The 14,218-nt window shown below is 50.3% G+C and overlaps 2 protein-coding genes across 5 annotated transcripts in view; one reads left to right on the forward strand and one right to left on the reverse strand.

Annotated features, from left to right (window-relative positions):
* Window positions 1-1,468: 1,468 nt before the first annotated feature.
* Window positions 1,469-2,706, reverse strand: BANF2 (BANF family member 2). Its single transcript, XM_064510185.1, has 2 exons — window positions 2,422-2,706; window positions 1,469-1,691 (listed from the first exon to the last, which is right to left on the reverse strand). The coding sequence occupies exons 1-2, from the start codon at window positions 2,704-2,706 to the stop codon at window positions 1,545-1,547; spliced, it is 432 nt and encodes a 143-aa protein (XP_064366255.1). The 3' UTR covers window positions 1,469-1,544.
* An 8,063-nt stretch (window positions 2,707-10,769) lies between these two features.
* RRBP1 (ribosome binding protein 1) overlaps window positions 10,770-14,218 on the forward strand; it is a 29,433-nt gene continuing 25,984 nt past the window's right edge. For 2 of the 4 annotated variants that reach the window (XM_064509810.1, XM_064509813.1), the window contains exon 1: window positions 10,770-10,907. The gene's annotated coding sequence lies outside the window, so the exon portion shown is untranslated. Of the gene's footprint in view, window positions 10,908-13,125; window positions 13,158-13,203; window positions 13,901-14,218 lie in introns of those variants that run through there. The other 2 variants (XM_064509811.1, XM_026104199.2) reach the window with 2 other exon arrangements.

Below are 14,218 nucleotides of genomic sequence, written 5' to 3' on the forward strand. Positions count from 1 at the left end.
TGCTTGGGTTTTTCATTGCCAAGTTGCCCAGAGGGAACCATGTTCAACAGCAGAGAGCCCTTCTGCCATGCAATAAGGACACATGAAATGAAGATTTTTTTTAACAGGAAAAGGTGCTTTTGGGCTGGATGCAGCTGTTGATGGTCTTTTTCTCAGGCACAGTTGGAATATGAGGATTCCTGGCATGGAGTGAAGATCAGGCTTGATGTTTATGTAGGGCCTATATTGTTCATGGAGACACCAAGCAGGCCCATCAGCTTTCAGTTCCAGTGGGATCCAGCTCTGCTCTGTCTACCAGCTGCCTTTCCTGAGTGACCTGGGGCTCATGAGCCACTTCAGTGCAAGTCTCCAGTGGAGGAGCCGGGAAGGGCTGCTGAGACACTGGGCGATGGGACTCCAGGGTGCTTCTCCTACAGCCCTGCAGTTCTCTGATGCCTGCGATAGGTATGTTAAAGATTTCAAATATGCTTAGACTGTGATGTGAGGCTGCTAGGACCATGGCATCTGCTGGACTGAGACTGGGAGCAGCTGGGACAAAGATGCATAGTTTCCTCTGCCATCACTGCAGAGGGAACTGCCATTTCTGGCATAGGCAGAGGTGCACAGCTCTGGATATCTCAAGCCACCCTGGTGAGATCAGCCAGAGCCCATCTATCAAATCCCTCTGTTAGCAGCTGACCTGTTTCTGCTTTCCTCCCCCTTTGCATTGCTCTGAACTGAAACAGTGCAAAAATCTGGGAGAAAATGAAAAAAAAACATAACGTGAAAAGCTTCCAGAGTGCCAAGAAAACAGTTGTGTTAAAAACAATTTTACTACTGTATCACACCATCAAAAGTCCTTTCTCTAATGTTTGAATTCCAAATGAAGATAGTTTGTTTCAAAATGTTGGGCATTAAGTAATTGCAATTTCTCTCTCCAGATTCTGTCAGTCTTTTAGCCTATGCCTTGCTAGTCACATCCTAATGGATATGCAGAGGGATGGCATGTTTGTTTCCCAGTCCTATTCTCCAGAGATATGAGCATCATCTCGTTAGGTCTGTGTACATATTATTTCTGCAGTAGTCCCTGTCCTTTTGGTTCACAAGTCACCAGGGTTGTTGCTTTTTAAAAAAGCTCACTTGCCCCCAGATTAAAGATACATCCACAGCAAAACTCTATCTAGTGGATACACAGTGAAAAATGTTCTGTGTTTGCTGTGGCTGCTATTGTTCAAGAGTAAAGGCAATATGTTTCTTTGTTTCCTAAATATACCCAGAGGTATTGTGACATGCTAAGTTAAAGTTTAACTTTTTGCAAGGAAGTAGCTACTGCAGATATTGCCATTTTCCCCAGAATATTTAGTGTTTTTTTGTAGGGGAAAATGAGAAGTATTTCCCACACAATCTTCACTGTTTTTGAAACCTCAACATTTCTATCCCCTTGGCTGATGCATGCAGATCTATGGCTGCATGAAATAAGTCGCTTGAGTCATGCTGTTAGTTCAGGAGAGACTTTATTTAAGGCCAGAGAAGACCATGGTGAGCCCATCTGGTGAGCTGATACTTTACAGGATGGTGTAACACCATTCTGTTAGGCAAGTGGCACACTGCAGAGCCTGCCTTGAACTGGCACCGAAAGTACCTTTCAACCACTGCTGGAAAATCAAAGCATCCTTTTTCAGGAGGAGGAAATGGCCTAGCAGGATGTACGCCTGGAAAGGGAAGCAGAAGAGCATTTACTGGTCCACAAATGCCATTGCAAGAGACATCCCGCTCACTTGCAAATCACATGAGCCTCTCCAAAAGTCATGGCTCTGGGTTTGTGAGCAAATGTCTGTGAGAAAATATAGCTGGAATGGCTCATACTTTTGCTGCCTACTTGATGTCTCTCTCACAGGCTGCCAGACCCACACCTTAGGGGCCAGGTTTCCCCTAATCTCTTGAGGAAAGGAAGGGAGTAGCTATGGGGCTACATCTGCTCACAGGTCTCATGGCACTACCATGGGAGTGGAGACAGGAGAAAGAAGGATGCACAAAAACCTCCTTCTTGCTCTTCTTGGTTAATCAGGGATTTCTGAGTGCCATGGAGAGCAGGAACTTCTTGAAGAGCCAGACTGATCATGCATGCAGCCAGGAAACTGAAGCTACTGGAAGACTCCAGATTGGTGGGTCTCATTGGTGTCAAGCCTCATCCTCAGAGGACATGTCCAGGGGACAAAAATTGGTGGGTTAATGCTCATTCACTGCTAACTGAGCCATGAGAAGTGCTGCTGCAGTTTCACAACCCTCCCTCTGAGAAGATGTTTGTTTAAGTAAATTCTGAAAACTCAGAAAAAGTTGAAGTATATTTTGCTTAACACATCTAACGACGGATATAGGAATGGCTGAGCCATGCTGATATTTGACCTTGCTCTTGTGGCGCATGTCATCATGCCTTCAAACAGTCTGGAGCAATTGGCCACCAGATTTCAGGGGGAATTCCACAGTGGGAGCCCTTCTATGGCCAAAAGGGGAGAAGAAAGGATGCCACAAGAATGTAATGTTCTTGATGAGGTCAGTGGGTAAAGCAGGCAGTGGTTGGGAAGGAAAGAAAGAGGTTACCTTGTCAAAACCTTCTGCAGCTAGTTTAGATCCAAGGTTCTCATCAATGCCGTCTACTTCTGTAACAGTCTTATTTCCCATGGGCTCAGAGACAAAGTCTTTAAACTTTTGGCTTCTGCTTGCCATTTCTGTAGGCTGGAGTGGCTGGAAATGTGAGGCAAAGAATAACCTAAAGCCAACAGCACTGCACGTCAGGATTAGGTGCAGTTGTTAGTATATCTGTAGTTTCAAGAGCACAGGGTTGGCCAGGAACCTCTGGAGTTACACAGCCTATGACGCCTCTATCAGCGACAAGTGCACTGTGGCATCCCTTTCATAAACCCACTTGCTCCACCACTGCTGGAATTTGGGGTTTTGTGCTCACACTTCCCATGGGAAGACTCTTCTGGGTGCCTTGTCTTGGCAGCTGAAAATCTGTGATTTTTGTACCGACTTGTTTATCTGCCAGCACAACCTCTTAGCTCACTTCACCCTTTGCTCTTCCTAGCATGTTTCCCATCCTGTTCCTTCTTGGCCTTCATTTTGGTAACCTGAATAGTTAAACTCTTGCCTCCCTTCATAACTTGGGTTCTCCATTCCCTGTTGGCCTCTGTGCCCTTCCCAGCCCCTGGTCCTGAATGGATTTGCTTCCTCTTTTGAACATGAACAGCCAGAATTGCATCCACAATCCAGGAGAGGTCCTAGTACAATGCCATCAAAAATCCTGTGGAATTTCTAGGATTCTGGAATTGCAGTTGTCTTTCTTGTGCCTTGAATACCCCCATCTGAGCACACTCAAATCCTCCTCTCCTTCAGTCAACTCCTGCGGAGGGATTCCCCGTTCATAGTATCCCTAACTGCACGACCTTGCCCTTGGGATTGCTGAATTGTTTGCTTAATTGATTGCTTGTCCTCATGGTCTGCCGACTCCACTCATGAGATATTCCACCCCTTCTCTGTCTTAGAAGAAACATGGCAGTCCCCAGGTCCTGCATTACACTCCAGGTGACCATAAATAATCGTCTTCCTATGTAACTGTCACTCCTTTCACTAAGGTAAAGAACTTAGGTTCATGTCTAGCTCCAAACATGATTTGCAAGTAGCAGAACTTTACTGCCAATGACTGTGGCACCACATCTGAAGTTTACATGTGGCATACCAGCACTTGCCCCCAACCTACCATACGTCCCAAAACTGGGCACCACCTGAGGATCCTGATTTCCACCAAAACCCAGCCTTGTCTCTGGGGTGGCTCTGTCCTAGACAAATATAATGCCTGTGTTCAGCAGCAGTGAAACTGTGTTTTTTTACACTGGAGAGGCAGGCTGGGTGGGTGCATTTCTTGGCTAAGTCACTACCAGCTGCGTGGAAGCTGGTAGCATAGTAGGGAGTGCACAGCTGTTGAATGGCAGAGACTACCAGGAGCCATGTGGACCTCCCGATGGGACCTCACCCCTCCCACCACAGGACTCCACAGTTAGTGCTGGTGACCAGTCCTCCCACACCACCAGCTTTGGGGCATCTCACAGACCAGGGGCTCTGGAGGCCAGGATGGAGAAGCCTTGCCATGCTAGAAAAGTCCTTCAGTGACATCAGCTTGCCCTGTGAGGTCACCACTTGTCTCATAACTAGGAGGGAATGCCTGAAGCCCACCTGAGCTTTCACCCACTTCCCTGGGCCTTCAGCTCTCTGTGCTTTCTCCCTTTCCTACGAAAGCGAATGGGCGGTTTGGCAAAAGATGTGTCTGCAAGCTCTAGCCCTTGCACTCATTTGGTTGTGAATATTTTACAGGGCAGTGAAATAGGAATCTCAGGTGTGAATACTATGAGTGCATCCCTGCTCCCAGAAAAGGGATATTTTAAAGACACCCAGGGCTCTATTGAGCTGCTTAGACATGGGTGTTTTGTGCCACCCTGGGGACTAGGCTGGCCCACCTGGTCTCTGGCTGCCAGCCCACTAAGGTCCTGTTTCATGTTTCATATTCAGGTCATATTTCCCAAGCCCATGTGGGCAGCCTGGATGCAAGGGAATGGTGCTGAATGCTTGTGTTTGGGTAATCAGACACACAGTATGAAGACCATTCTCCTGGGCTGCTCAGGTGCACAGTCCTGGCCTAGGAGCACCAGGAGGTTAGAGGCAGATCAAAAAAGGGGCAAGCAGTAGTGTATCTTGCTCCAGAAGCAGATGCAATGAGTTTCTTAGCTCCACTGTGACATGGTGCATTTTCTAATCGAAACCTTGGCCATGCCACCGGAGAAACATATGCAAGGAGTGATATGACCATAATCCAGAAGTTATTGCTGTAACTTCTCTGTGGTTGCACTGCAGTCCCATGTTGTGCTTAGCTGCAACATCCACTTTGAGTTTCCATTGCTGGAGCAAAGCTGCTGCTTATTAAATCCAGACTAGCAGGCATTTGTCAAAGCACGTGGGCTGGGAGGGACGGCCAGAGAGCAGAGGGGAGGCCAGATGTACCAATTCCTGCTTTTATAAAAGGGGAGGCTGCTTCCAGCACCTCCAAAGGGATGAACTGTGGATGTGAGGCCACTTGGAGGATCAGCCCAGCTCATAAATGAAGCAGCATCATGTTTATCGTACAGGCAGCAGTCAAATCCTGAGCAAAGGACACTTCTGCTCTTGTTCCTACCAAATTTTGAGGCACATTTCTGTACCTGTAAGTGTGCCACTCTGGGAACAAGAATGACAGACATGTCCAGACCTCCCCAAGACCTCAGGATTGAAATGCACTACCAAGGCCTGGGCAGTCCTCCCATAACAAAATACAAGCAGTGCCTGTTGTCTGCATGTTGAGCCACAGCCTGGATGTGGATCGCATTGGGCATGGTCATGGTCCCAGCTCATTCCCAAGTAGGATTTCATGGTCCTTCCTGCACCATTTGGTCTGGAGCTTCAGAAGTAGGTCTGGAGGGGCCCTCTGAGAGGCCTGCAGACCATCCTCCTGCTTTGCGGTGGGATTTGTTTGACAACTGCTGAGCAGAGCTAAAAATATCCCAGTGATGGTTATGAATTTAGGATAACTAATACATCTAGTGGAGAGATTTGGAGCTGTTCCAGGGCCAAACAACAGCTTCTTCACCAACAGCCAAAGACTTGTGGATGCAAAAATAACTAGGAATGAAAAATCTTGAGCTGGAGCGAGGGATTTTCAAATCAAACCAAAGAGAAACTTTCTAGTGGGGAGGATGATGATGGATAACTGCCAGCACTTTGGATGTTTTAAGAACAGGGTACACAGACCTCTGGCAAGGCCGGATTTGGCTGGATGCTGTTTCTGGGCAGGGGTTGGGTTGCGTGACATGTTGAGGTCCCCCCCCCCAGCACTATTCATACCCAGCCCTGCTTTGATCACCAGTGGACAGACCCCTGCACTCAAATCATCCTCCAAGGCCCTTCGGTTTGGTTATTTAAAGGTGCTCTTTGCACATAAGCATGCAGGGAAGACATATTCCCATAACCTACTTCTCTACCCCACCTAAAACAAGGGCTCCTTAACCTCTGACCAGGGCTCCTAAGACTTACTGCTGCCTGGCACAATCCTTAGCTCTCCGGGTACAGTTTTTCCTGAGCACCTGTTGATCTAAGCCCTGAAGCACTAGGATTTCTGTTCTTCCTCAGGCCCTTACTGTTCTTGCACTTTGTATTATAGCCGGCTATCTTCATTAGCCACGAATATCACTTTTCATAACTCACCAAGCTCTTGGGACTGATAATTGCTACAGATCAAGCATGAATGACATAGGGTAGATTTCTTCCTGGGCAAAATTTCTGTTTTGGTCCTGGTGGAAAAATGCAGCAGTTAGGAAAAACTTCAACACAGGGTGAAAGCAAATTAAGCTGATACTCTCGGACCCAGCGGCCTGGATCAGCAGTGCAGTACAAGAATCAAAAGGAAACTGGACCATGGTACTGGCTTGATGTCTTATAAAGCAGGGAAAGGATCCAGGAAAGAGGGGGCTGGTTCAGCTCCATTATGGATGATGATGCCAGTTAAATCAAGGACCACGGACACTGGGAGGAATGCTGCTGTGAGGTGAATCAGTTTCGAACCATATAGATAGCAGTGAGCAGAGGGTGAGCAAGGGCTTCAGATGCCCCTCCACTGGGCAGCACCTTTTGAGGAAGAGGACAGTCCACACACCTCTCCAGCAAGTGGGGAGATGTGAGAAGGGCCAGAGGGAGGATCTGTTAGTGCCAAGGGGAGGCAGGCAGTGAAATTGCCCAGCTTCTCACCGAGCACAGCTCGATTTTTTTTGCCTTCAGGTAGGAATTGCCACCATCTAGAAGACAAGCTTGACAAGAGACATTCTGATGATCCTGGGGTTTAAAAATGGAGTGGATTTTGGAAGAAAAGGTCTGAGCACAGAGGTACACAGAGCCAAATTGGGTTTAGGACCCAGACTGCAGTATGGCCATGGAGTAGCATCCCAGCCCCCATACAGCTGGGAGAGCTAAACACCCACCTATGGACCAATCAAGTCATGTGCCCTGAACACCCTAAAACAGCCAATTGGAAATGCCAGGGAGAGATGCAGGACCTGCAGCCTCTTTGCCTCAGTATGACCTGACTTCAGGGCGAGAGGACTCCTTTCCTTCCCCGCATTTTGGATCCAAAACACAACCTGGGAAGAAACGGGGTGCTGTCCTCATGCCATTATGGGACAGGAGACCCAGGTTCAAATCCCACTAGGTTTATCTGGCTTAGGTTTGAACCTATGCCATCCATTTACCAACGCAATTGTGCATTGCACTCTCCTCGTTGCTCTTCCATGCTGAAGCAAACACTCAACTAGTCATTCGGCCAGAGAGAGTAAGAACAAGCCCATCTCCCAGTGCTCAGGGCACTTAGCTGCATAGTGCATGCCAGTCCCTGCTCCAGTGAATAATGAAGTACTCAACACAACCTACAAAAGCATCACTGAGAGAGCTCCAAGAGCCCAGCCCCACATGCCCCACATGCAGCAGGCATGAGATCAAATCGCTCAGGTGCCGAGATGCTCTCGGTCTGGCAAGGCTGAGAAGGGGCAGGCAGGGTGCCCAGCTGACCTGCTCCACACTCGCTGCAGCTGGAGGAGTGAGGAGCTGCGTCTCTGATGGGGCTTTGTATATCACTGCTGTTGAGACCTGGTGTTTCTGCTCAGGCCCCGCTTGCTGCAAGCTGGAGTGGGTTTCTGAGTGTTTCAGTTTGGGCAAGATCCTTGGAGGGTTTAACCAGTTGGTGATCCTGGGAAGATTGGAGCAGGATTGGATCCCAAACTGTTGTGTCTTTGCCTGAAGAGCTGAACACTAGATCGCTCTCTGCTTACAGCCACCTTGCCTGTCCCGGTCTTTTCTATGAGGGATAGTCCTGCTCTGCCTCGCCAGCCAGTTTGTCTGCAGTATGTGGAAGAACTACAAAAGTCCCCAAGTTCTCATGAGTGCTGAGAATAGAAGCATTTGTGCTTATTTCAGGACCCTCTGCAGACGCCACATTATCATAATTAGCTGAAACGTTTCTCCATTAGCGTATTTTTTCTCTTCTTTCATCACATCTGTTTGTATGAAACAGTCACTTATTCTCTTTGCTGTTGTGTCAAGATGTACCAGGCTGCAAACGAGACCTGCTGCTCTTCCCCATCCTGCTTCAATAGTGTGGCTTGTTTTCTGTGCAAGGGATGAAGATGCCATGGCAGCTGATGTAAATGCAGGGATGCCTCCAAGTGCAACCCTTGTTGCCACCCTGGGAGAGGCAATAAAATGCAACATTTTCATCTGCCTCTCTCGAGAACTGCCTGAAATTTCATTCTACTGAAATGCTGAACTTTCCCTGGGACCCAGCCTTTCTGCTTCCATGATGCCAAGCCCCAACAGCAGGCTGCAAGGAGAGAGATTGCAGGAGAGTGGAAGATCCTGACAGCCTACCCTGTGATGCCAAATTATCATTCCCTCCCAGCCACTTTTATAGCAAATGAGCTTCTTACTCTAGATTCAGCACCTAGCAACTGCAAAAGCCATGATGCACACCACAGCACGGCCAGGGCTGTATGGGAAAAGGGGGGAGATGGCTTTGTGTGTGGTAGAAGATGTGGAGATGTGAGAGACACATTCCCACTTGAGCCCGGAGTTTTTGCATGTTTTGGGGTGAAGAGTGTAGCTAATGCAACCTCTGTATTACAGAGCAGGCAGCAAATCTCTGTTCTAGCACTTTTTGTTAGTCACTGGCTTATGGGTCCTGGCTGGCTGGCTGGTTTGTTTTGGAGGCAGAATGCTGGGGAGATGGGCCTTTGGTCAGACCCAGGATGGCTCTTATGTGCTTATGACACAGACAGGCAGGGTATAGCATTTCCCAAGAGTGCTCTGGCTCTTCTCTGACAGTTCAGCCTAATAGCCGATCTCTTCCCACCTGAATGTGGCTCCTTTTTTTCATTTCTAAGGTACTGAGGTGTCTAAATAATTTCCAGATAACTTGTCTCCCTCTGGTGCAAATAGGCACCCATGTAATACATCTCAGATTTCTCCTCTTCTCCCATGGGAGGTCACTGTCAGGCCAGGAGGCATGCAGAGGGCATGGGTCCAGGGCACAGCCACCACGCTGGATGGCACTGGGCATCACGGGCAGCTCCGGGCATAGCTTTGTCCCCACCCTGGGATGCATGGACTGGTGGATCATGGATCAGACTCTGCAGGGTGTAGGAGGAGTCCAGTCCCTGCCTAGATTTGTGCAGTTATGTGTCCTGTGCCCTTCATAGTCCTGGGAAAGACTGCTGCTGGGTTTGGGGCCCTGGCCTTTAGGGTTTGGTCTCTTTTGTGACTCCCACTCCCAGCTCTTGAGATGGGTCCAGCGTGTTGGCCAGTATTTACATTCCTTGTATGGAAACTCCTCAGGTTTCCCATCCATTCATAGACATGTTCTTGTCCTCACATAGGAGATAGCTATGTCTTAGGGGCAGGTTATCTTGTATTGACACTATTACCAAGGACAATAGGTAGTACCAGCTCCCCAGTTATACTGCAGGAGCCTTGTGCAGGCTGGCTTGCTGGAGCAAGACAGAGCTGCTGGGTTGTGCTAATGCAATGTAAGAAAGAGTCTAATGCCGAGTCCAGCAGTTCCCTGGCAATTAAGGCTTCCTTCTTCTCAACAAATATAACACGGGCAAAGGTCTGCAAGATTTCCCCAGCTCAGTGCAGGCTGTGTATACGCAGTAATGACTTATGATCCTTTATTTCTGACTTGGAATTAGACTCTTAGAAGTGTGCTTGCCTCTGTACTAATTCAGCGCAGGAGCTAAATCCAGCCTTACTCCTGAGTGAGTCTTTGAGGTGGTGGAAAAAGGCAAAGTGACACTGGCATCCTGTGCTGTTTTATCTCAGGCTGACCACTGCTCCTTTCCCAGCCTGTGTGTTCAGTCCTTGCCTGGGCTGTCAGTAGCTGCGTTTCAAATGAGTCTTGCTGGTTTGGGCTGGGGGAGATTTTGAGGACCCTCAAGAGACACTTCAGAATGGCAATGCAACCATGCTGGGCCCAGAGCCGGCTTTGGGAGAGAGCAGGATCACTTCTCCCCTCCCAGAGCTGGTGCTGATCTTGACCGGGGTTGATCCCACCGCCTGGAGGGTCATCCCAAGACCTCCAGTTTGCCAAAACCAGGCAGGGGCCACAGGTTAAGCCAAGAGGGGCCCAGCAAACTGAACTTTCCAAAGCTGAAACTTCCCAAAACCCCTTGAAATTTCCAAAGCTTCTGATACAGAACTGTACCGAAGCGAGGTCCTATCCTCTAAATCTCCACCCCAAAGCTTCCCAGAAGAATAAGGGAGAGCCATGAAGGGTGCAAGCGCTCTGCAAGGAGGGGCTGAGGGTGGATATTTAGCACGGGGCTGTGCTTGATAGATGTGAATTAATTGATGCTGCACCCCCGATGAGCCTGCAAATGTCACTGCACTAGCTGTTAAACTCGTGCAGAAAGGTCCAAGGCCAAGAGTCGAGACAGGCATCCGACGGTCCCGGCGGCTCGACAGGAGATGCTGCCATGCAGGGACTCAGCGGAGGAGGGCCGGGGGCCACCCCGGGGGGCGCTTTCGCGGGACCCCGCCACTGCGGGGGGCGCGGGGGGCGGCGACGGCGCTGCCGTCACGCCGGGACCCCCCGGCGCGGCCGCGGGGACTACGCGCCCCACAATGCCGCGGCCGGTCCCGCCCCGTCATCGCCCCCCGTCCCGCCCCGCCGCGCTCACTGGGCCGCCGCGGGGCTGAGTGGCGGCGCCGGCGCCAACCAGGGCGGCGCCGGGGAGCGGTGGGGCCTCCCCGGCCAGCGAACGGCAGAAAGTGCCACGACTCCACACGGCCGCGGCGGCGAGGTGGGTCCTCGGTCGGGCACCGCGGCGGCGGCGGGGCCGGGCCGGGGCGGCAGGGCCGGGGCAGCGGGGTGGCGGTGGCGGGGTGTCGCGGGGCCGCGCCGTCTCCGCCGGGGGGTTCCGCGCCCGCCTCCGCGGGCCCCCGGCGCTCCGTGGGGACCCCCCTCTGCGGACGGGGCCCTGCGAGTCGGCGGCGGCTGTCACTGGGGCCGGGGAGCCGCGCACCCCCGCGCCGAGGCGCCCGCCCGAAGCGGCGGGTTTTTCTCTCCTTTTGTTTTTTAATTTGTCCTTAAAAAAAAAAAAGTCCTCTCCCAATTTTGGTGTTTGCCTTTTTTTTTTTTCTTCCCTCTTTTCCCTGGCCACGTTTGCATCTGGCTCTAGGCGGGGGGCGAAGCGGCGGGGACGCGCGGAGCCGCCGTGGGGAAGCGCCGCGCCGCGCCGCGGCGGGACGGGGCGGCCCCGGGGTGCGGCGCGCGGATGAATGGGCCGGGGCCGGGGCCGGGGCTGGGGCCGTGCGGAATGGCGACGTGTGCAGCCGGCCGGGGAGGCGCCCTGCTCCGTGCCCGCACCCGCCGCATGATGGACGGAGCCGCCGCCGCCGCCGCCGCCTCCTCCTCCTCCTCCTCCTCCTCCTTTTCCTCATCTCCCTGCCCCGGGACAGCGACGGCCCCCGCTCCTGGCTCCCCCTTTCCGCATCCATTACAGCTCTTCACCCACTTGTAAAGATATTATTATTATTATTATTATTATTATTATTATTTAGCAAAATTCCTGCCAGCCCCTGGGAGGTGGAAATAATGTCCCTCTTCTGCTCTTTCCCCTCCAGGACAGCAGAACACCCAGGAAAGATGGGGCTGTTCCCTGGGGGAACATGAACTTTTGGCCACCAGCGATGCACAGGAGAGGGGTGGGAGGTGGACCGGGGTCCCTTCCCTGGCGCATAACTTCCTTTGGGCAAGAGATCAGGGCAAGGAGTTTCTTCCTCCAGGGATGAACTGCATGGTGCAGCCGGTGGGGCGAAGGGAGCTGCTTTTCCCCTGGGACCTGCGGGACTGCCCTTCTCCAGTCATGCTCCCTGTCAAGCTTTGCTTTGTGCTCACCACCACCCTGCGCTTTCCCTTGCCCCAGACGCTTACAGCCATTGCCATCTGTTCCAGATATTGGAAACAAATTCCTCTGACTGTAGCCGAGAGCCAATCTTATGAAATTCTGTAATCTGATTAAGTGCAGTCACCAAAGGTCATAGCTATGAGATGATCATTCCTTTTTCTTTAACTAAGCAATATATATATATACATATATATATATATATATATATGTACACACACATACACACCTCTGAACTTGCTCCCAGTGATTGCCACCCTCAGCAGCATCTGAGCGAAGCAGCTTGGGGAGATCAGCGACAGCACAGGGTCTTGGTGGATGCAAAGTGTTGAACAGAAGAAGGTGTGGGAAGGAAGGTGGTGGGCTTTGCAATCAACCTAAGTAGCTGCATGCAAGTTGGGGCTGTCCTGAAGGACTGTCTTGACCTGCAATTCTTTGACACCCCACAGAGGTGCAAGCTTTCCTTTTAAAGAGATGATTGCAAAGGGCTCTGTTAATTTTTCTCCCTAGGAGACTGCTGGAATGCATTCAGTGAGGCAGGTGCTACCTTGAATTTAAAGGTGCTTGCTTGCAGATTGGAAGGTTTCATCTCCTGCAAAAGCAGCCTAGAAGCTGGGATCCTTCCCTTGAATGGAAAAGACACCCTCAAATAGTTTCAAGAGTTATTTTCAAAAGCTGATGAGGGCTAGCGGTGAAACACCGCTTTCCCTGGGAAAAGGAGAGAAGATTTGTAATAGCCACTGCAGAGATAAGTGAAGGTGCAGCTGCATTATGGTGCTATTACACTGTTTCCTTAAAGTATATATGCATTTTTCTGCCTTTTTACTCTAAGGCTTAAGAAGAGGAACTGGCAGAACTGTAGAAAGCTGCAGTTACTGTTGTCACGCTGCAAGAGCTAACAAGGCACTCACATACATTCAATTAAGCCAAGATATAACTGTTCATAATCTGGGTGGCTGATGGTCTGAAGGTGTTGCGTAGTATTGTTTGCACTGAATAATACCTGCCATGGGGAAACTAGAAGTGCACAGTCATTCATTTAGAGGATGTATTTAAGCAGGATTTGCTCGAGGCATGCTGAGTTCTTAAATCTTGTCTCTATCTATTGCAACAGGGTGGAGAGAGAGACTTCAGGAGAAGTATCTGGTGATTGGCCTTTTATCTGCTAACAGTGCTGCCTTCTCCCGCTGCCAGACCGCCCTCCTATCAGCAGGATCGGCCCTTGAAATTATCGCTCCTTTGTGCTGGAGGAGCACTGTCTCCGGGGATGTCTCTCTCCTTGTGTTGGCTTTTGGCAAGGGTAGCTTCAGATCAGGAGCAGGGCACGAGATGGGACTTTATTTCCTAGAACTGTTGTCCTTTGCAGGCTGGTCAGTGGCCTTCCAAAATGGTCCCTTTGGTCTCTTAGGTGCTTGCCCCGATGTCCTGCAAGGGAATTTTGCACTTTGGAAGAAGCTGAAATCTCATCCTGGAAACTCTTTTTATTAAAAAAAAAAAAAAAAAAAGCACAGTACTTTGCAGGCAGGCATTACTTCAGACTATGCAAAGCCCAGCTGCATGACCCGAGTTTTCTCTTTTTCTCCCCTCCAATACCCACTTGCTTCTTTTTCTACATTAACTTGGAATGCTGCTTTGACGCTATGGCAAGTACACGTCTTGGCTTGCAGGTGGAGCATCTTTTCTTTTCCCATCTGAAGCACCTCTTTAAAGGCAGGGGTTGATAATGCATGTATTTTTCTTTGGCTGCATACGGAAATAAGATTTCTGCAATGATACAACCTGTCTCTTCATTTGCTCCTGCCTGCCTAACAGTTGACCTGGCTGCTTTAAACCCGGTTGGATGGAGGTAAAAGTCGCAAAGATACCAAATTCCTGTGGATTTCGTGGAAGTAAGTGTTTGCAGAGAGGAAAAAACCTGGACAGATGGGAAGGCTGTAGCCTGATTTTGGCTCTTGCAGGTCTCTGGCAAATGCAACTGCAAGACACTGAGCTTGGCCCTTGTGTCATCGTGCTGTGCGTCTGTGAGTTGATTAGTCCTGGAAATTGTCCTGCGCTTAAAACTCAGCAACGCTGACTGCTTTACTGGCTTTGCTTCCTTACAGCAAGTTGGGGTTTTGTTCGGGGCAAGTAGAGGTGACTGCATGCTCCAGGGTGGCTGGGGAAGTCTGTTTTTCTAGGCTGTTACCTGGGATGTTTTGAAATTTGAT

This window comes from Dromaius novaehollandiae, chromosome 3, assembly GCF_036370855.1.
Source record: "Dromaius novaehollandiae isolate bDroNov1 chromosome 3, bDroNov1.hap1, whole genome shotgun sequence".
In the NCBI taxonomy this organism is placed as follows: domain Eukaryota; kingdom Metazoa; phylum Chordata; class Aves; order Casuariiformes; family Dromaiidae; genus Dromaius; species Dromaius novaehollandiae.

Coding starts and splice junctions, on each gene's coding strand:
- BANF2 (XM_064510185.1), bottom strand. CDS start 2,706: ATGGCAAGCAGAAGCCAAAAGTTTAAAGACTTTGTCTCTGAGCCCATG. Junction 1,692..2,421: donor GTGGCCAATTGCTCCAGACT/GTTTGAAGGCAT, acceptor TTCCCTTTCCAG/GCGTACATCCTGCTAGGCCA.